Genomic DNA, 21,520 nt, shown 5'->3' on the forward strand with positions numbered 1-21,520 from the left:
TTTTTATAGTCAAATAATACTACTTACAGATTCTTGAGAATTTCAAATTTTTACTCAATAAGGAAATAAATCTTTCTGTCAACTCAGTAAGCTCTTTAAACCTAACAAAATGGAATTCAGAAACTCAGTGTAGTAAAATTAAATTCAATATTTACTTGCGTTTTGTTAGGTAATTTTATAATAAATTTTATAATAAAATCTATAGCAATTCACTTAAAGCAGGAATTCTTAATCAGGAGAAATTCTGTCCCACAGGGAACATTTGGCAATAACTCAAGATACTTTTATCACTGGTGTGCGGGGAGGTATTCCTTCCCACTCTATAGTGGGTACAGACCAGGAACACTGTTTAGTACCCTACAACACAAGAACAGCATTCCCAAACAAATAATTTTCTGGCCCAATATATCAACAGTGGATAAATAAAAGAACCCTGTGGAACAGTAACACTTTACCTATCTACAATTCAAACTATTAAGCATACTTCCCTTCTTAGTGTAGCTTAAAAAAAAAAAAAAGACTGGCAAAATAGAAAAAAGCACAAAGCAAAGCAAAAAACAAGCCAGTGGATGAGATGAGTTCTTTTACCAGGCATTATGCTGAGACCTTGCCTTTACAAGCAGTAATAGTATCTGAGTAAAGAAATCTTCCTAAGACTGTTTTGCTTTAACTGTCAGAGCTGGCACCGTCTCCTTGCTTTTGCCCATTAAAGGTAACTAAAATAAGTTTTACAAAATCTAAAGTTAATAGACTTTACTTATGGGACAGCATATTCCTTCTTACTGTAGACATTACAGCAATCCCTGCATGCTCTACTGTAGTACAATGCAGTGAAAGGAGAGAGAAAAACAGAATGGAAGGAGGAACCAAGGATTAAAGTAGGAGAAAAGACAGGTCAAAGGTGAGACAGACAGGAAATAAAGGGGGAAAACAGGTAAGAGAGCAAGGAAGAAAAAAGACAAACACAAAAAAGCAAATACTAGGGACAAAGAATAACTAGGAGAGAAATTTGGGCAAACAGAAGGAAATAGAGGAGGGAAAAGGGAAGAGTAAAACCAACTGATCCTAATCCTACAAAGTTTGGAAAATAAACGATAAAAAAAGAAAATACAGGTGTTCAACCAATTTCTATCAATGAAGGTTTAAACCAGTCCTATTCCTAAAACTTGTATTTCTATACTGTCTAATATGACTGATAGCTCCTGCCACATGTGGCAGCAAACACTGGAAATATGGAAACTTGAGACATGCTGTGAGTATAGTGTTTGAGAACCTCAGTGGTGTCATCACTACCATCTTTACAACCATCCCCAGCTCCTAAAATCTTAGTTAGCAAGATAAGTATTCAATCCTGGTTATGTCAGTAATCACGAGTAAAACTGAATTAAACAATGAAAACTAAGCAAGTGGTGAGGGTTGTCTGATTGACTGAAGATGGCGAAATAAAACATTTAAAACAAGGGAGAAAAACCAGAAAGTATGTTTTTGTAACCCTGAAACATTCTGACTATGCACTTGCATCCCTAACTGAATGTAAAAACTATATAACACTATGTTGAAAATAACAATGGTACAAAGTGACTATATTTCTAACCCCTTCTATTTCCAAAACAAACTGAATAGAAGTCACAAACTTACTAGTTAGCAAAGAATTAAATATGTAAAAAGAGTAAGCCAGGAACTAGGGGCTCATGCCTATAATCCTAGCTACTTAGGAGGCTGAAATCTTAGAATAGCAGTTCAAAGCTATCGCACACTTTGAAGTCCTTGACTTTTATCCCCACTTAACCAGCAATAAGCTGCAAGTGGAGGTATGGCAAGTGGTACAGCACCACCATGAGCAAAAAAGATAAAGGACAGTGCCTATGCCCTGAATTCAAGCCTCAGTACCAGCACCTTACAAACAAGTATTTGGAAAGACTGAAATAGGTCTACTCAAACTTTAATATACACACAAAAGCACCTGAAGATCTTTATAAAATGGTCAGCTGTAATTCAAAGAAACTCCAAGGTGATATCAGAACTGAACTGTGTTACACTGAACACCAGAAGCCTATGATATGTAACTGCTAACACATTAACAATGTATATGAAATATAATAAAAAGAAGAAAGCTTTATCCCGAAGGATCCATTTTGTTTTCCATCTTAGGGCATTACCTAGAACCATCTATACATTTTTATCCTAACCTGAGTTTGCTGAGTGGTACTATAAAGCTTGCATTGAAGATCAAACTTTGGGGATGCTATTAAAAGATCACATTAATATTTATTTGAGCCAAGAGCCCCAATTTACAAGGGCACTTCAGATCGTGGGAATGCAGATTCAGGAAGAATTCCTGAATTCCTTTGGGAATTATGATTATATCTATGAAATGTAGCACATCAAGTAATGAATTTTTAAGGTGTGTTTGTGAATGAGCATCCATCTGTATTAGGGACTTCTCAGCAGTTTCCTTTAATTTTTGCTGAGCCTACCATATTTTCTGTAATATGCTACATATCTATTAACTAATTAATTGTATTAATTAAAAGCAATTAAAAATTTAAAAATACTTGACAAGGGCTGGGAAGGTGGCTCAGTGTTGCCTTGCATGCATGAGGCCCTGGGTTCGATTCCTCAGCACCACATACGCAAAAAGAAAAAAGCCGGAAGTGGCGCTGTGGCTCAAGTGGTAGAGTGCTAGCCTTGAGCTGAAGAGCTGAGGGACAGCGCCCAGGCCCTGAGTTCAGGCCCCATGACCGGACCCCAAAAAAAAAAAAAAACTTGACAAATGGTAATGGTGATTTGTACCTACAATCTGTTATTTTGGAGGCTGAAGGAGAAGGATTACTTGAACCCAGAAGAACAAGACTAGCTTGGGCAACATAACAAAAGCACTCTCAAAAAAACAAAATACAACAAAACAAAAAAAATAAATGCACATGACAAAATCCTTTTTCTCTGAAGAATTAGAGAAAAGTACTATACTGAGTAAATCCAAAGGAATTCCTTTTAATGGTGATTAAGAAATATCTAAGTATGATAAAGAACAAGGAACATTAAGTGCCATAAAGGTTTCAAGTTACTTACCTTAGTAAAGTTATTCAGATGACCTAACTTTCTCATATTTGAAACTCCTTGTAATTTGGCCACATTTTGGAGAATCTCCCTTAAGTTATCAGAAGGTTCTAGAAGAAAATACAAGGCAAGTTAACCTTATTTTAAGAGTATTTTCCTAACCAAACAGGTAAAATATGCTGTACTAAAATTTACAATGTTGACTCTTGGTTTAAAGTTCTGCCCTGTACCTTAAAAGTCATTCATAGTGGATGTCAAAGTCTATGTACATGGCATTCAATTCCCTTCACATTTCTACTCCACCTATACCTATGGTCCAACTCTTGTTTACAACCAGTTATTACTCAACCAAAAAATTATCTCAGCTTTCCATTCTTGCTATTAATATTTGAAAACAGATGCGAAATACACTGTCCTGCTTGTTTCAACCAAAACCTGGATAAAGAATACTGAACCTAATACTAAACTAAGAATGGATATGCTGCAGCAAAGATCAATGATTCTTGAAAAATGAAACAGACATTAAGTGTGCCCTACAGTTGTACAGGCTAACCAAGAAAGTTTCTAGACCCTGGTGATGAAGAAGAAAAGCCGAGGCAATTTCTAACTTGAAGAGATAAAGCTAAGAGCCCACAGATACCATGAATTACTGAAAAACACTGTCTAGAAAGAATACCTTGGAGTTATAGCAAAGGAGCCTCTTAGGTATTTGGTAGAGAAAACATCCCTGGACTACAGGAGTGTGAGACATTATACAAGGCCACAAGGCCAGGGAAAGACTCATTTAAAGTGATTAGAATATCCTTCCTGCGGGCCATTGGTAGCTCACACCTGTAATCCTAGCTACTCAGGAGGCTGAGATCTGAGGATCGTGGTTCAAAGCCAGCCTGGGCAGGAAAGTCTGGGAGACTCTTATCTCCAATAAACCACCAGAAAACTAGAAGTGGCATTGTGGTTCAAGTGGTAGAACACTAGCCTTGAGCTGGGCTCAGGCCCAGAGTTCAAGCCCCATGACAGAACCCCCACCCCCCCCCCAAAAAAAAACAAAGATATCCTTCCTTACAGATTACCAAACTTCATTGGGCACTGAGTATTCACAAACCTTGACCAAGGAGGAGGAAACAATTAGATATAAACTAGACATTTCTGTGATCCATCTTACAATCTTTTTTTTTTTTTATGATGTTGGGGTTTGAACTCAGGGCCTCCCACTTGCTAGGCAAGTACGCTACTGCTTGAGCTTTGCCTCCAGCCCCCAACTAACGAATCTTAAAAGGCAAGACTTGAAAGAATCAAATTGTTTCCATATAACTAAGCAATTATTTCAGATCGAAGCTCAAGAGAATGTTTAAGAATAGAAAAAAATATATGAAGTGCTTACCAAGGCAAGTTTCACAATTAAACTCTAGTCAAAAATCACCAACCAAGGAAAAGCATGGTTGTTGAGATTACTAGAGAAGAACAATGTAAGTTTGCTAACTGTGGTTCATATGTTCAAATACTCTGATAAGGAGTATTCAAACTGAATTTCTGCACATGATTATAAATGCCCCAAATAAAAAGTATTTTGCGGGCTAGGAAGGTGGCTCAGTGGTAGAGCGCTTGCCTTGCATGCCTGAGGCCCTGGTTCGATTCCTCAGCACCACATAAGCAAAAAGAAAAAAGCTTGGAAGTGGCGCTGTGGCTCAAGTGGTAGAGCACTAGCCTTGAGCTGAAGAGCTGAGGGACAGCGCCCAGGCCCAGAGTTCAGGCCCCACGACGGGACCCCCCCCCCAAAAAAAGTATTTTTGCGTAGTAATAACATTATAATAGTCTTACAAAATGTAAAAATAGTGAATTTGTGAAAAAGGCAATTAAAACTGTTCAAAATACAACACAAATAAAAAATAAGAGCATCAGTACACTGTAGAATTTCAGACAGTTTCACATAAGTTTAAGTGGAATGCCCAAAGCAAAGGCAGCAGGGTGAAGAGAAATGAAATGGTTTAAGAGACCTTTAAGAGATAATATATAAAAACCTTGCAAAATTGATTAAAAAATAGCCAACAAATCCAAGAAGTTCAATCTATTCCAAGCACAAAGTACATGAAAACTATGCCAAGACACATCAAAATTAAACTGCTCAAAACCACTCAGAGAAAAATTTAAAGGCAGCCAAAGAATTTTTAATGACAAGTTTCTAGAGGAAAGCTTTTTTCTTTTTTTTATTTGAAAAAAAAAAAAAAGATGGTAGGTTTATCATCAAACACAAGATAAAAGACAATGGAGTAATCTTTTCAAAATATTGAGAGAAGAAAAAAACTTTAAAACTGTTGAAAACAAACAAACAAACAAAAAACGCTGGTGGCCAACATCTATAATTATAGCTATTCAGGAGGTTTAGATCTAAGATCACAGTTCAAAGCCAGCCTAGGCAGGAAAAGTCCAAGAGTCTCTTAACTCCAGCTAACCACAAGAAGCTGTAAATGGAGCGGTGGCTTCAAGTGGTAAAGTGTGAGAGCTTTAAGCAAAAAGATCTCAGGGACAGCATTCAGGCACTGAAATTCAAAAAGAAAGAAAGAGGGGAGGAGGGAGGGAGGGAGGGAAGGAAAGAAAGGGAAAGAAAAAAGAAAGAAAGAAAGAAAGGAAGGAAGGAAGGAAGGAAGGAAGGAAAGAAAGAAAGAGAAGAAAACAAAACTTAAAATCATTCTTTATTTGCTTTACAAAATCAGACTACTGCTAGTTAGGGGCTCTGCCAGGCAATAGCTTGCAGACCCCTAAAATATAGCATCATTTTCTTCTGGATGCTCCAAGCTCTTTTATTAATATATTCAGCATCTTACTTAAATTTGTTTTAAATAAAAACAGACGCACTAGCCTAAACATTATATATATTACCATGTTGCTGATATTTTAGTTTAAGAGAAATTATTATTCCCTCCAAGATTCTTTTTTTTTTTGGGGGGGGGGGGGTCCAGTCGTGGGGCCTGAACTCTGGGCCTGGGTACTGTCCCTCAGCTCTTCAGCTCAAGGCTAGTGCTCTAACACTTGAGCCACAGCACCACTTCCAGCTTTTTTCTTTTTGCTTATGTGGTGCTGAGGAATCGAACCCAGGGCCTCAGGCATGCAAGGCAAGCGCTCTACCACTGAGCCACCTTCCCAGCCCCTCCCTCCAAGATTCTTATAAACCCAAGGAACCAGTTGCTTTGAATTAGTATTTCCTGACCAAATGAAATTGCACTGTTCTATTTTACACTTAGATTTCAATCTGGTTACTCAATTCTGTTATACTTGGTGTCAGTCATGAGAAACAATCTGGCAGCAAACCCCACCAAGCACACTACTTATCCCAGCTATTTCCAATCACTGTGAAGTTGACAGCTGCTTGAGATTATTCCACTGACTTTCAGAGCATCTCCATGTATTTAGATAATACATATTTTAATGCAAATAAAATTCAACTCTATTTTAACTGAGTTAGAATGTTTATGACTTATAATGTTATCTTAAAAGTAAATGAAAGCCTGTAATTGAATGAAATCAGATTCCATTAAAAAAATTATAAACTAGGCACCTGTGGCTCAAACCTGTACTGTAATCTAACTTACTCAAAAGGCTGAGATCTGAAGTTCATGGTTCAAAGCCAGGCAGGAAAATCAGTTGAGACTCTAATTTCCGATTAATCACCAAAATTCTGGAAGTTGAGCTGTGGCTCAAGTGGTAGAGTACTAACAAGCAAAAAAGCTCAAGGAGAATGTCCAAGACTGGTTTAAAAAAAAAAAAAAAAAAAAGGATTCCAAAGGATCCTGAGTAGGACACTGTATTTGTAATCATTTTTAAAATTTTTAAAGTTTTATTGTAAAGGTGATATATAGAGAGGTTACGTGACATGTCAGGCAATGAGTACACTTCTATTTGAACAGCGTTACCGTTATCTCATTTTCTCCCACTTTTCTTGTTATTACACATTGTATTTAAAGAAATTGATGAAGAAAAATTACAAGTAAGCCAATGGTGCTAAGTGATTAACCATATTTGAACTTTAAAAAAGTGTATTTTTTTGTCAACTCAAATGTAGTTAGTTCTAAAGTAACTTAGGAACTATGGCAGTTTTTAAAGTCAAAGGTAAGGATCACTAACACCATTTACAATTCACCTAGATGAAATGTATAACCCAAACATTTCACATTGATTTACCCTTAGAATGCCAGGCACCACATAAAGAACTTTACTAAAATGACAATATGGTTACTTCTATCTAATTGGCAGAATACATATACACATCTTTATCTGTAGATCTAAATATATATATATATGTTCTAGGAGCGTTTTATGAAAAGCACACAAATATTACAAAGACAAAATTTTGTGAGTTCTTTCATTCTAAAAGTAGTCAATGAGCAAGATACTTCCCTCTTAAAATGTACTTCATATACAAGTAGAAAGCAGACAATCAATTACAAAAGAATTCACGTGCTAATTTAAAAACTGAAAAGTTTTTAAATGGAAATGAACCAGACTTTCTACTTCCTTCCCTCCACACCTCCCTCCCCATCATATAATTAATTTGTCTTTTTTTTTTTTTTGGTCGGTCGGTCGGTCGTAGGGCTTGAATTTCACCTGGGTGCTGTCCTTCAGCTCTTCAGCTCAAGGTGAGTGCTCTACCACTTGAGCCACAGCGCCACGCCGGTTTTCTGAGTGGTTTATTGGAGGTAAGAGTCTCCTGGACGTTCCTGACCAGGCTGGCTCTGAACCACAATCCTCAGACCTCAGCCTCCTGAGTAGCTAGCATTACAGGCGTGAGCCATCAGCACCTGGCATATAATTAATTTCTAAGACCTAAAATTATGCAAGGACTTCAAAGTTTCTTTATAACACAGTTGATGGAAGACACTATCTTAATTGCAAGTTCAATTTAAAACTGCATTATGGACATTTTAGACTCCAAAACACTAACATTCATGTGCTGCTACAATGTTGCAATTGGACAACTTTAACTTGAAATACTAGGTTAAAGTTGCCCTGAATAATGAAATGAGAAATTCTTGGTTTCTTCTTTACTTAAATCAGGACTCCTCAAACTTTCTCTGTAAGGAGTTTAGAGAAGTACCAAAGAATTTTAGACTCTGTAGGCCAGAAGGGCTCTATTGTAACCATTACTGTTTTATCAAGAAATATGCATAAATCAATGAATATAGTCCTGTGTATTAGTTTGGACCCTCCTGCCCCTGCTATTTTTAAGTACCACAGAGCAGGGGTCTTATAAATAGAAATTGTTTTGCTTTTTGGTTTTTAGTTTTTGAGACCAGGCCTCACTATATAGTACAGGCTGACCTTGAATTTCTGATCCTCCTGCCTTTGCCACCTTAGTGCTGGGATTATATATCTAACATTACTCAACATAAACAAATTTATTTTTATATTTTTGGATATTCAAGTCTAAGAAGTCTATGATCTGTTCAACTAGTCCACTTCTCATAATGGAAAGAAGGACTCAGAGAACTTTTGGTACACCCATTCAGCCCATTTCATGGGGGTTCTATCTTCAAGATCTAATTACCTACCCTCTAAGATTGACTGAAATCAAATAAACTGATAATGAAATGTAGAAGAAACTATGAAACAAATGGGACTCATACACTGTTGGAAGAGTGTTAATTTTTGCAATCACTTTAAAGAGCTGTTAGCAACATACAATTATCTAAATAATTTCACTGTAAATTAGAAAAGTATCAGCCTGCAAGTATACAAATATTTTAGCAGGTATCAGTAGCTCATGCCCATATTCCTAATCAGAAGGCTGAGATCCAGAAGACAGCTATTCAAAATCAGTCCAGACAGAAAAGTCTGTGAGACTCCATCTCCAAAATAATTAGCAAAAAACAAGACTGGAGGCATAGCTGAAGTAGTATTGTACCAACCAAGAAAATAACCAAGGTGAGCAACAGTGTGCCCACTACTGGCAAAGAAAGAAAAGAAAGAAAGAAAGAAAGAAAGAAAGAAAGAAAGAAAGAAAGAAAGAAAGAAAGAAAGAAAGAAAGAAAGAAAGAAAGAAAGAAAGAAAGAAAGAAAGAAAGAAAGAAAGAAAGAAAGAAAGAAAGGAAGAAAGGAAGGAAGAAAGGAAGAAGAAAGAAAGAAGGAAAGAAAGAAAGAAGAGAGGGAGGGAGGGAGGGAGGGAGGGAAAGGGAGGGAGGGAGGGAGGGAGGGAGGGGAGGGGAAGGGAAGGGAAGGGAAGGGAAGGGAGGAAGGAAGGAAGGAAGGAAGGAAGGAAGGAAGGAAGGAAGGAAGGAAGGAAGGAGAGGAGAGGAAGGAGAGGGAAGGAGGGAGGGAGGGACGGAGGGAGGGAGGGAGGGACGGAGGGAAGGAGGGAGGGAAAGGAAAAAGAAAGACAAAAAAATTAAGGTAGGCACCAGTGGCTCATACCTGTAATCCTAGCTACTTGGAAAACTGGTATCAGGAGGACTATGGCTCCAGGCCAGTACCGTCAGAAAACTTTATGAGATTCCATCTCAACAGAAGACATGAGGCATGAAGGATGGTGCATGTCTGCCATGCCAGCTATATGGGAATGTGTAAAACAAGAATCTAGGAACACGCCTGGGTAGGAAACAAGACTGGAGACATGGCTCAGAAGTAGAGAGCCTGACTAGAAAGAGTGAGGTTCTGAGTTCAAACCTAGTTCAACCAATAAAAAAAGTGTTTATAGCAGCAGCTTTATGCTGAATAGTTACAAATTGTAAACAACCCAAATGCCCATGAACAGAAATATGGATAAACATATTATAGTATCTAAGTAAAATAGTAGTCAACAAGGAAAAACTGGGAAAACAACATAAAAAAGTCAATGAAACTAGACAAAATGCATATACAGTATTATTCCATGTGCCTATAATTTGAAAACAGGCACAAGTATGTGTTTGTGTGTGTGTTTTTTAATTTTTTTTTTTTTTTTTTTTTTTTTTTTTGCTGGTCCTGGGGTTTGAATTCTGGGTCTGGGCATTGTCCCTAAGTTTCTTTTGCTCAATACTAATGCTCTACCACTTGAGCCACAACACCATTTCCAGATTTTTCTGTGATTAATTGGAGAAAGAGTCTCATGGACTTTCCTGCCCAGGCTAGCTTTGAACCACAATCCTCAGGCGTGAGCCTCCAGCACCTGCATCCATTTATATTCTATATCCATAACTGTTCAGAAGCAATTACTATTATATAGTTCATTACTAACAGAACTTCTTGACACTGGTGTTCAAGTGACAAAGGTGTAAATAAAGGCAATTGTAAACTCTTAGTATTAGTAGTATCCCCTTTAAGACTTTTTCCACCTTAAGGGGAAACTCCTTAAAAGTTACCTTTGAAATCTTTCTCTTCCTTATTTCTCATCTTAAGTAGTCAGACTTTAGCTATTTAATCTTTCCCAAACTTGATGACATATTTTCCTTCCTTTTACTCCATGAAACAATGCCACACAGGCCATTTTTCTACCTTAACAACTGTGACAAAAGTAGGGTTTCGGAATTCAGTTATTTTATTTCCAATTGTAACATATAGATTAAACTTTCAGAAACTGAATAGGAACAGCACTGCCAATTCACAAATTCATTCACAGGTAAAACCACCAAACACACCAAAGAATACAAATTAAAGTCAGTCTTTGCTTGCAAATTAGGTCAGATCAGGATTTACTGGGTCAAGTTATTTACAGAAAAAGCAATTCATTTTCAGGGTTTTGGGGCTTCCAAAGTTGTAAAGAAATTGTGGATTTATACAATTCCTATTACCAACTGCAGATCTTGCACTTTTTCATAACAAAATCATATAACTGTTGCTTTCTCAAAACATTCTTTCAAAAGCAAAAAATGTGGTATAATACTGAAGTATAAATTTAGATCTTTTAAGTTGGAGAAACTTGAACAACAAATAAACTGTATCACTCCCCAAATAACTACTGCTTGCCAACACAAAGAACTGTAACAAAGTTCTGGCTGTGATTAAAAAAAAAAAAAAAAAAAAAAAAAAACTAATGGAAATAAAGATTACTACCACTCAGAAGTACATCCAAGACCATTGGAGAATCCTTGGGTAATCAACATGGACACTACCTGGGGTCATGTTGGAAATATAGGTTTGTGTATCCTTCCAGACCTTCACTATATAACAAGATTCTGGGTTCGGGAACCTAGCAGGTCTGCTTATTTTTAGCAAGTCCTGCTAACAAGGTTTGCCCTTTGCTAGCTTATGGGTCTTAAACTTGGGAACACTCTTTAATTAGAGTAAGAGTGGCATATGGGCCTAAATTTTTTTTTATATATACTACTGATTTGTACGGAACACTCCTATCCTTCTGTGAGTTTGACATTTTGTTACTTGCAATGGAGTGCCTATTTAGCAAGTCCTCAATAAAAATAATGGTACTGAATTTCTCAAGAGTCCCTGATAAACAATTTACCCATTCTCACAATTCACTGATGGAAGTGTGAAGTATGTTCGGTGTGACTTTACTAGAGCATATGCCTTGTCCTTTGCCCCATGAATCTCCTCTTCCCTGATGTTGCTTTGTATTTTTTTGCTGTAGTGAATCCTCTTAGAGTAATCAGCAAACTTCAGAGTACCCTCGGGGATATCCAACACAATATGGAAGCTTCTGAAGTTTGGCTTTGGAGACCTCACATAGAAATCCTACTTTTGCAGTAGAATAAGACTGTTGACTAACGCTTAGGTCAGTATAATGTAAAGAATTCGTTCTATATACAATCAAGAAACATATCCAGCCCAGTGCTGGTGGCTCACACCTGTAATCATAGCTACTTAGGAGGATAAGATCTGAGGACAGAGGTTCAAAGCCAGCTAGGGCAGAAAATCCCATGAGACTCTTATTTCCAATTAAACACTAAAAAACCAGGAGTGTTATTGTGGCTCAAAGTGGTAGAGTGCTGGCCTTCAGCAAAAAGAGGCTCAGAGAGAACACCCAGGCCTGAGTTCAAATCCCATGACCAAAAAACAACACACGTATCCTAAGAAAAAGGATGAATTACAATACTCATCCAGCAGAGGCAGACAGTGAAGAGAAAACTGTAACGAAAATGAAACAAATAAAAAGTCTTCCCTAAGACTCAAAGCCAATGCATGTGGGTTAGGAATACAGATGAACTCTTTCATACAATCCAAATATTTAACCACCAACTAGCCCCTAACAACCTGACTACTGAGATTACCAAATTATAGTGCATAACCCAAACCACACACAAATAAATAGTAAAATAAGCTATTATAAATAGGAACAATAAACTAAAAATATCTTTAAAATTAAATATTAAGATTAACATATACAAACTGAAATTTGTTATGTATCGAAAGCAGGGAAGTTGATATATATTCTATAAAAGATCACATGGTAAACACTTTAAGCTTTGGAAGCCATTCAATGTCTATTTTAACTATCTAACTCCACAAATACAGCAAGCTCTAAAACAGTTAGGATGCCCCTCCCCCCAAAATTAAATGAGTATAGCCATAACTCGGTAAAACATTATCTACAAATGCACTAACAAACCAGATTCATAAGCCATAACTTTCAAAACTCTAGTTTACAAGAAAGAAAACAAAAAAATTTACAAGAGCATTTAAAATAAAGAAAAATGTTTTTAAAAAGACTTAAAAGACCTAAAGAGAATGTGTAGTAAAAATACCACAATTAAAATAACTTAATGAAAGGTAAACAGAACACAGTTCAGGGAAAAAATTAATGAATTGAAGATCATATTTGAATTATTTTACAGAATCCAGCCCCCTCATAGGGTCTGAACGACATGGAGTTTAAAAAGCAATACAAATGAAATATCTAACATACAATTAGCAATTCCCACAGGTATTAGCGGATACAATACTCAAGAAGACAAATATGAAGAATTTTCTAAGATTATTTGATTAGACTTGACTTCACAAAACAGGCTTCACATGGAACAAAAGACATTTACTTGACGCCAACTATCAGAAAAGCTGCATGTGGAACTGTTGTGGCTCAGTGGTAGGTACAGCATTAGTCTTGACAAAAACAGCTCAAGGACAGCACCCTAGCTTCAAGTTCAAGCCCCAGGACTAGCCCCCAGGACGAGTGTGTGCGTGGATGACACTCACTCACACACACACACACACACTCACTCTCACACACACACACACAACCAAACAGGTTTAACTATAGTGCTGCCAGAATACTAGACTCTAAAGAAAGGGTGATCGTGCAATACTTGCTGCTACTACTATAGCACTAATGTATCTGCCAAAATTACATGTGATTTTTACTTTACGAAAGGCATAGCTATGCTTATGTTATGTATTCTTTTAAAAATACTTGAGATCAAGTACACTCCCTGGAACATAGAAAGACAGACAGACAGACAGACAGATACCAAAGGTAATAAGCTCCAGTTGTGAAATGAAAGACATTAAGTTTCCCTCAAATCTGCCTATAAGCTTTTCTGCTCATAGACTTTTCTGCTTAAGACTCTCTCCAAAGCAATCACAGTACAAATGGCTTGAACAATGAGAAGTTACAACTAAATGAGAAGGAATGTTATCAAAAGAGAAGGGGAAATTTTTAATCTAGTTTTAATCCAGATTTTTTTTTTTTCAGTTGGAGAAATGAAGGCACAGGATGCCAGTGGCTTTGAGGATCACAGTTTGAACCCAGTCAGGTAAGTCCCAACTGACTAGCAAAAAGCTAAAATTAAGTTGTGGCTCAAGTGGCAGAGCACCAGACCAGAGGTGGAAGGGGTAGATTAGTGAGAGCTTGAAGCCCTGAGTTCAACAGGGATGGAGGGAGGAACACTAACTTTACCCATTCTTTTGTTTTCCCTAGGTCATGAAATTCCCAAGAATAATTTCAACATATAAATGAAAGAACAGCTAGAAATGAACAAAACATTTTTTATAGATTGTATGATGTTAACTCCTTTTTGGGCTTTCTGATTTGTCAGTCTAGATTAATGATTCATTTATATTCTTTGAATAATATGCAACTAAGTGGAGCTTTTTTTTTTTCCCCCCCCCAGTCCTGGGGCTTGAACTCAGGGCCTGAATTTCTTTTGCTGAAGGCTAGTACTACCACTTGAGCCACAGCGCCACTTCTGGCCTTTTCTGTTTATGTGGTGTTGAGGAATCAAACCCAGGGCCTCATGCATGGGAGACAAGCACTCTACCACTGAGCCACCTTCCCAGCACATGGAGCTTCCTTACGAGCAAAGTCTGATTTATCTTGTAATGTCAACCTTGACAATTGTAGAGTACTAGACAGAACACTTTCCCTAACGTATGCATACACTAACTCTCTCAATGAATGCAGTATTTCCACCCATAGGAAAAAAAAATTTCATTAAAATTAATGATAGTTTAGGCATTATTTGGTAACACAAATGTTAGAAAACTTATACATACATAGCTGATAAGAACATTAGGGCTGATAGTATGGCTCAAGTGATAGTAAACCTCATTCAACCCTGATTTCAAACACTAGTACCACCAAAGTGTTATGTGTGTGTGAGAGAGTGCATGCATGGCTATATTAGTAGAGAGGTAGTAATAGGTACATATACATAGAGGTGTAATTTATCTAAAGCAACAATATGACTATCAGTTCTACCAATCCTGATTTCTTCTACTAAAAGATAATGCTTCAGTCTAAAATTATTGAAACTGGCTAATTTTGTTTGTCTTAGGACCAAAATGAAAGGACTAATTTCATTCACTCATTCACGTAATTAACTCTGATTTATTGACATGTGTTATCAGTTCTGCTCCACAAGGCAATCGTCTAAAGTCAGAAAACATAACTTCCCTCAACTAAACCATCTTCTCCAAATTATTATTTGTCTACTTCACTCTTCTCATATCCCTCTATTCTTTGTCTCATTTTTTAATGTACGAGCTACACTATTTCCCATCTCTAGGCATGGAGTACTAATTGTTCCCTCTACTTGGATGACTTTCCCTGTGCTTCATTAGTCTAGTAAGTATCAACAAAACACCACAGCCTCTGGGAAGTTTTCTCTGACAATCCCCATCAGTCAATTTTACAACAATAAGAATATTTACTGATGTCTAAAATTCTATGATCACATATTTGCAGCCCTTGTTCTCCCTACTAGAATACAAACTCCTGAAGGAGTCTCAAGGGAAAGGACTCAATCTTTTTGTTAACCACTGATTTGCCTGCTCAGCAGTACAGTTAAGGTTGATAAATATTTGCCAGTTGTGACTAATAACTGAGGATATGTGAACAACTTAAGAGCATATTATAAGGGAACATATATTAGGGATCCACAAGAAAGAAGAGCTTAATCCTGTTGGGGAGAGTACAAGTGACTTTTGATGGTTTAATAAGAGAGCCTGATTGATAAAGGATAGAACTTAAATTGTTATATAACCCATGCAATCATTCAGCTAAGACAATGAAGTCCTGAATACAGGTATGGTAACAAAGGTGAAGAGCAAATTTTATACTCATTTCAGAGATAAAAAAATCATATCCTCTCCTAGTAGATTTGATGTGTGCAATAAGGACAAGGAATGAGGTTAAGATGTCTCCTGGGTGCTTGATCTGGCCCAATTAAAAGTAATGCCTCTAATCCGTGTAGGTAATAAAGAAGTATTTTTAGAATAGTATATTAATAAGATTAATTTGTAACTTTAAGTTTGATATAGTTGCCTAAGTAGTTAAAACATTGACTAAGAGGATTGTTGGCCCTGCCCAAATGGCAGTGGTGTAATCTGTGAGCTACCCAACATTCAAATCCTAGTACTAAAAACATAAAACATGAATAAGCAATGAAATCCTCAAATTAAAATGTAAATGTAATGGTCATTTTCTCAGTCAACAAATATATAACATATATAGGATGCTAGAGTATTCTAACCCCTAAGGATCAAAGATGAACAAAATAAAATAGTTGTACTCACAAATTCACACTGTCTGGAGACAAACTATATACACATGTACTATATACCATGATATATTGTGTATCATGTCCACCATGTATTATAATAATGGCTATGAAACAGCAGCAAAAACAAGTCTGTCTTACTGCCCAACAGGTAAGGAAAAGGAAAAAGATCAACACTTTATGAAAGAATGGAGAGTAGTCTGGCACTGTGATTCATGCATACAAGCCTGCCACTCGGCAAGCTGAGATAGATCAGAGGATGGCTAATCTAGGCTAGCCCAGGCAAAACGTCTTTGGGACTCTATCTCAACCAATAAATAAATTAATGAATTCATGAGTTCCCTGATTTGAGCCCAATTTGTATTTCAATCATTCCCCAAACTTCACTTCACCTTCAAAAAGCCCATTTTGCACAATCTTTAGTAATCTTCAAAAACATAAGTTTTTAATTTTTAAAAAGCTGGGTACCAGTGGTTCGGATCCACAATCCTAACTACTTACAAGGCCAAGATCTGAGGATAGTTGTTTGAAGCCAGCCTAGGCAGGAAAGCCTGAGACTTTTGATGTGCTAATTAACCACCAAAAAGCTGAAGTAGAGCTGTTGCTCAACTGATAGAACAATAGCCTGGAAGTTCAGGGACAGCACCAAGGCCCCAAGTTCCAGGACCTGGTGCACATGCATGCGCACAAACAAACACAGAAAAGAAAAAGATCATAGTTTTGTTGATCTTTTCTAGTCTCATCTCAGTTAGCTCCACTTTGATCTTTATGTCTTCCTTCTGTTTACACTGCTTTCATTATTGCTGTTATAGTTGTGTGTTTTTGAAATAGTGTCTTGCTATGTAGCCCAAGCTGGCCTCAAATTTGTGGTCCTCCTGCCTAAACCACTTAAGTGATAGAATTACAGATATGTACCACTCCTAGCTCCATACAAACATACCACTGAACTGAGGACCAAATAATGCGTATCACTTTTCCTTTTCCTTTGCATAAGTACTTATTAGGGTAATTATTCTACCAATCTCGTTAGGATATTACAAAACTTACTGGATTGGAATCTAATTTCTTCAACTTTTGAGGTAATCTAACTTCATCTTTTTCTTTAGTCATTCAAAAAACATAAAACTTAACTATCAAATGTGTTAATGGCTAAACATTTATCAAATCAGAAGTTTAGGCTGAAGACACAAAAGATAAACACAAAAAATAGTGAAAATGTTTAAATCAGCTGGCACTGGTGGCTCATGTCTGTAATCCTAGCTACTCAAGAGGCTGAGATCTGAGGATCACAGTTCAAAGACAGGACAGGAATATCTGAGACTCTTTTATCTCCAATGAACCACCAAAAAGACATAAAAGGAGCTGTGGTTCCAGTGGTAGAATGCCAGCCTTGAGAAAAAAAGGTAAGGGATAGTAACTAGACCATGAGTTCAAACCACAGTACCATCACACACAGTACATGTACACTGACAAACACACACACAGAAATTTAAATTAAATTGGAATTACTGACATTATATCCAACTCTATTTACCTAACATAAATCCACTACTTAAAGGACAAAGTCTAGATCCAGCCACATCATGATAGACTGGGACTAACTTTAGTTCTATATACAGCAAAACATTGGGGCATGTGAAGCCAGACACAAGTAAACACACCTTTTGGGTACATTATAGACAGTCTAAAAACAAGCTAAACTAATCTACAGTGTTAGAAGTCAGGACAATGGTTTTCACAGTGGGGAAAATGGAGCCTAGAAGAAACACAAAGCAGCATTTTGTAGGGTACTGAAATATTAAGTTTCTTCATCTGAATTCTAGCCATTCATTCAATCTGCCAAAGTTCACGAAACTGTCAATCATGACAAACAGTGTTTGGACCATCGTTATCTTTTTTTTTTTGCCAGTTCTGAAGCTTGAACTCAGGGCTTGGGCACTATCCCTGAGCCTCTTTGTGCTCAAGGCTAGTGCTGTGTGTCACTTGAGCCACAATACTACTTTCAGCTTTTTCTGAGTAGTTTATTGGAGATAGGAGCCTCACAGTCTTTATTGCTGGGCTGGCTTTGAACCGTGAGCCTCAGCTCTCAGCCTCCTGCTCTCAGCCTCCCGAGTAGCTAGGATTGCAGGTGTGAGCCACAGGCACCCAGCTTCTAGGTTAATTATAAATAGAATATACTCTTCTTGCTACCTACTTTTCAAATCCCTATGAACTTACTCCTACCCAATAAATCTAATATAAATACTAAACTTACAGGTCCTTATTGTTCTTTTTTTAGTAACTATTTCATGCCTTTATTCGTATCCTTATTTCCTTTTCATTTAACCATATTTTTACCATCCAAAATGGAAACAATACCCATTTTTCTACGATTACATTTCCAGCTCACTAAAAAAAAAAAAAACTTACTTTTATATGTGTTGTTTTTATTATCTATATACCTGGTATCTAATTACTATTGCATATGTGCCAAAACTCCAAGAAATATTTTACAAACATTGTTTGCTACTCAAATGAATCTTAATTTCCAGCAGATATAAAGAAACATGCTCAATGTCATAAACTTGTAAGGGGAAAAGTCAATATTCAATCTGTAGGGCTCTAAAGCTAGGCTGTCTCACTTGACTAGAAATTATTTTGTCCCTGAGTTACATTTTGTACCTTACTACTCATATTTATGATACTTCTTACTAGCCATATATATATGTATGTATGTAGGTTTTGTTTTTTTTTTTTGGTCGGTCGTGGGGCTTGAACTCTGGGCCTGGGCGCTGTCCCTCAGCTCTTCAGCTCAAGGTGAGCACTCCACTGCTTGAGCCACAGCGCCACTTCCGGTTTTCTAGTGGGTTTTATTGGGGTTAAGAGTCTCAGGGACTTTCCTGCCCGGGCTGACTTTGAACCATGATTAGGATTACAGGCTTGAGCCACCGATGCCCGGCTTTATTAGCCATATTAACACACACATAACACTTCAAAAACATAGCATTCGAATACAACAAAAAATGTTTCTTCCTGCTTCAGGTTAACAGTATCTGGTAGCACAAACACTGGGAAAGACTTTCCTTGAAGCTTCCCTATGTACCTTAAAAGCCTGATCCTCCAGAACATATATAATTGTTGTATATTCTCCTTCCAGTAGGACATGGGGTCAAAACTATAAAAATGGCAGGAAGACTGAAGCTGACATCACCACATCTAGATATCCCAGGCTAATTTCTGTTCTTCAGGACCATTCATCTCCCCTAAAAGTCATTTACTCTTCCTCTACAACTGCTCCCATTTACTTCTCCTCTACAGGGTACATAAGCTTCTAAATCTCACTAGTTACTCAACTCCTCTGTGATATCTGTGGACCTATATATGTGCATAATTTGTCTATTAATCTATTTTCAGTTTATTTCAGTATACTAGACTACTGAATCTCCAGAGGGGAACAAAAGGTTCCTTTGCTCTTATAAACTTAAAGTAGGAATCATTAAAAGGTTTATACACTTCAGGTCATATGTACTATGACAACAGGGAATGCTTAATTCTTCAAAATCACAATTGATTTGTCCTTATTTTACATCTAGTATTAATTTACCAAGTCCCATTATATAGCTTCCCAACTGTATGCCACAATTGAAAGTAATACTGCTAAATGTATGAACAAGAATTGCAATGTAAAGTGACAATTAAAAGCAATGAAGCAGCACACAGAATCAAAAGAGTTCTTGTATATTGCAGAGTAATAAACGTTCCAAAATCCAACCATAAAAACTGATACTCATCAGCTGGTGGTTCAGGTATAATCCTAGCTACTCTCAGATATGTCTTTTTTTATTGACAGCTATTTTATTACATTATAACAAAACCCAGAAATTTGTGGAAATTGAGGAAGGACACAAGGTTCCTCAAATAATGTGATTTAACACAGTAAGACCATGATTTATGGTTCTGAAATACAGTAAAAACTAGGTGGCTGTAAATAAAATTCTTTTAATTATTCTTTTAATGTTTTATTTTACATTCTTCTTCAAATTTCCTTTTTAAAAAATCCTAGCTACTCAGAAGGCTGGTATCTGAGGATCAAGACTGGTAGCCAGCCTGGACACGAAAGCCCATGGGATTCTTATCTTTAATTAACCACCAAAAAGCCAAAGGAGAGCTGTGACTCAGAATAATGCTCAGTCTTGAGCAAAAAAACTAACGGGCACTACTCAGGCTTTGAGTTCAAGCTCCAGTACCAACATAAAAAGTAAAAAATTGATATTCATAAGGATGAAAGTGTTAAAGAAAAAAGATTACAGAGAATTGATTTTAGTTTATATGTTTAAGAAGGTAAATTGATAACTGTTCCAAAAATAATTTGATCTGAATAGTTAACATATACATTTCTAAGTTAATAACTTAGATCTTATGAGTTCCAAGTCACTGTTCTACCAGAGGTAAAATTTACTGCTATTGTTCTTGATGTTTTTGGAAAAGCTATAAAGTTTAAATGTATGGGTTTTACCATCAAAAGAAAAGTTGTAAGAATTTTATCTCTCTCTCTCTCCCTATATGACCTTTGGAGTAGTTAAGCATGCACTCATTTTCTTCATAGTTACATAAGTAAACTAATGCAGAAAGACTGCATTTAATTGAGTGATACTCATAAAACTCTACAACATAACATAGTTGTTGCTATTTCTATAATCAAAGGCTATGTCTTACACATTTAGCAACTAAACAATGCTGGACACATAACTGGTATTAACAAATAGTTCAATAATACTCCATAAATAGTGACTGGCTGACGAAAAGAAAAAGAATCTATATCTGTATAACTCTTCTATTCTAGTGATTACTCCTAATACGTTTTACTAGTGAATAACAAAATAAGGAGTTGTTTTAAAAGAATAAATTAAGATCAGCTGGGTGCCGGTGGCTCATGCCTGTAATCATACTACTTAGGAGATCTGAGAACTGAGATCTGAGGACCTCAGTTCAAAGCCAGCCAATTAACCACCAGAAAACCAGAAGTAGTACTGTGACTCAAGTGGTAGAGCCATAGCCTTGAGCTGTAGGGCTCACAGACAGGACAGCACCCATGCCCAGAGTTCAAGCCCACACAAAAAAAAAAAAAGAAGGAGAAGGAGAAGGGGGAGGAGGGAAAGGAGAAGGGAGAAGGAGGAAGAGAAGGAGGTGGAGGAGGAGGAGGGAAGAGGAGGAGGGGGGAAGGAGGAGAAGGAAGGAGGCAGAGGAGCAGGAGGAGGAGGAGGAAGAGGAGGAGAAATTAAGACCACACAATAAAAAAAAAAAGACCGATTGCTACAAGCTACTTTTACTCAATTTTGAGCTAACCTGATAAAAAAGTTTTACTAACAGACATAAAACAACGACAAAGGAACAAACCCTGTAAATAACCTACCTATAAATAAAAGATTTGAATAATAATTGTCTTGTAGTTTTTGAAAGACTCTTCCTCCTGGAGCAAGAAGGCTAGTAAAATTATTTATAAAATACTTCCAAATATGGCAAAACAAACATGAAACATTTTAAACCCACCTTCTCCAAATCCATAC

At 36.9% G+C, this 21,520-nt stretch overlaps 1 protein-coding gene across 2 annotated transcripts in view; it reads right to left on the reverse strand.

Moving 5' to 3' along the window:
* Rictor (RPTOR independent companion of MTOR complex 2) overlaps positions 1 to 21,520 on the reverse strand; it is a 96,591-nt gene that overhangs the window by 64,858 nt on the left and 10,213 nt on the right. For both annotated transcript variants that reach the window (XM_042690640.1, XM_042690639.1), the window contains exon 3: positions 3,073 to 3,170. In XM_042690640.1, the coding sequence (XP_042546574.1) occupies positions 3,073 to 3,170 (98 nt within the window). The remainder of the gene's footprint in view (positions 1 to 3,072; positions 3,171 to 21,520) is intronic.

This window comes from Dipodomys spectabilis, unplaced genomic scaffold (assembly GCF_019054845.1).
Source record: "Dipodomys spectabilis isolate Male_0828 unplaced genomic scaffold, ASM1905484v1 ptg000138l, whole genome shotgun sequence".
In the NCBI taxonomy this organism is placed as follows: Eukaryota; Metazoa; Chordata; class Mammalia; order Rodentia; family Heteromyidae; genus Dipodomys; species Dipodomys spectabilis.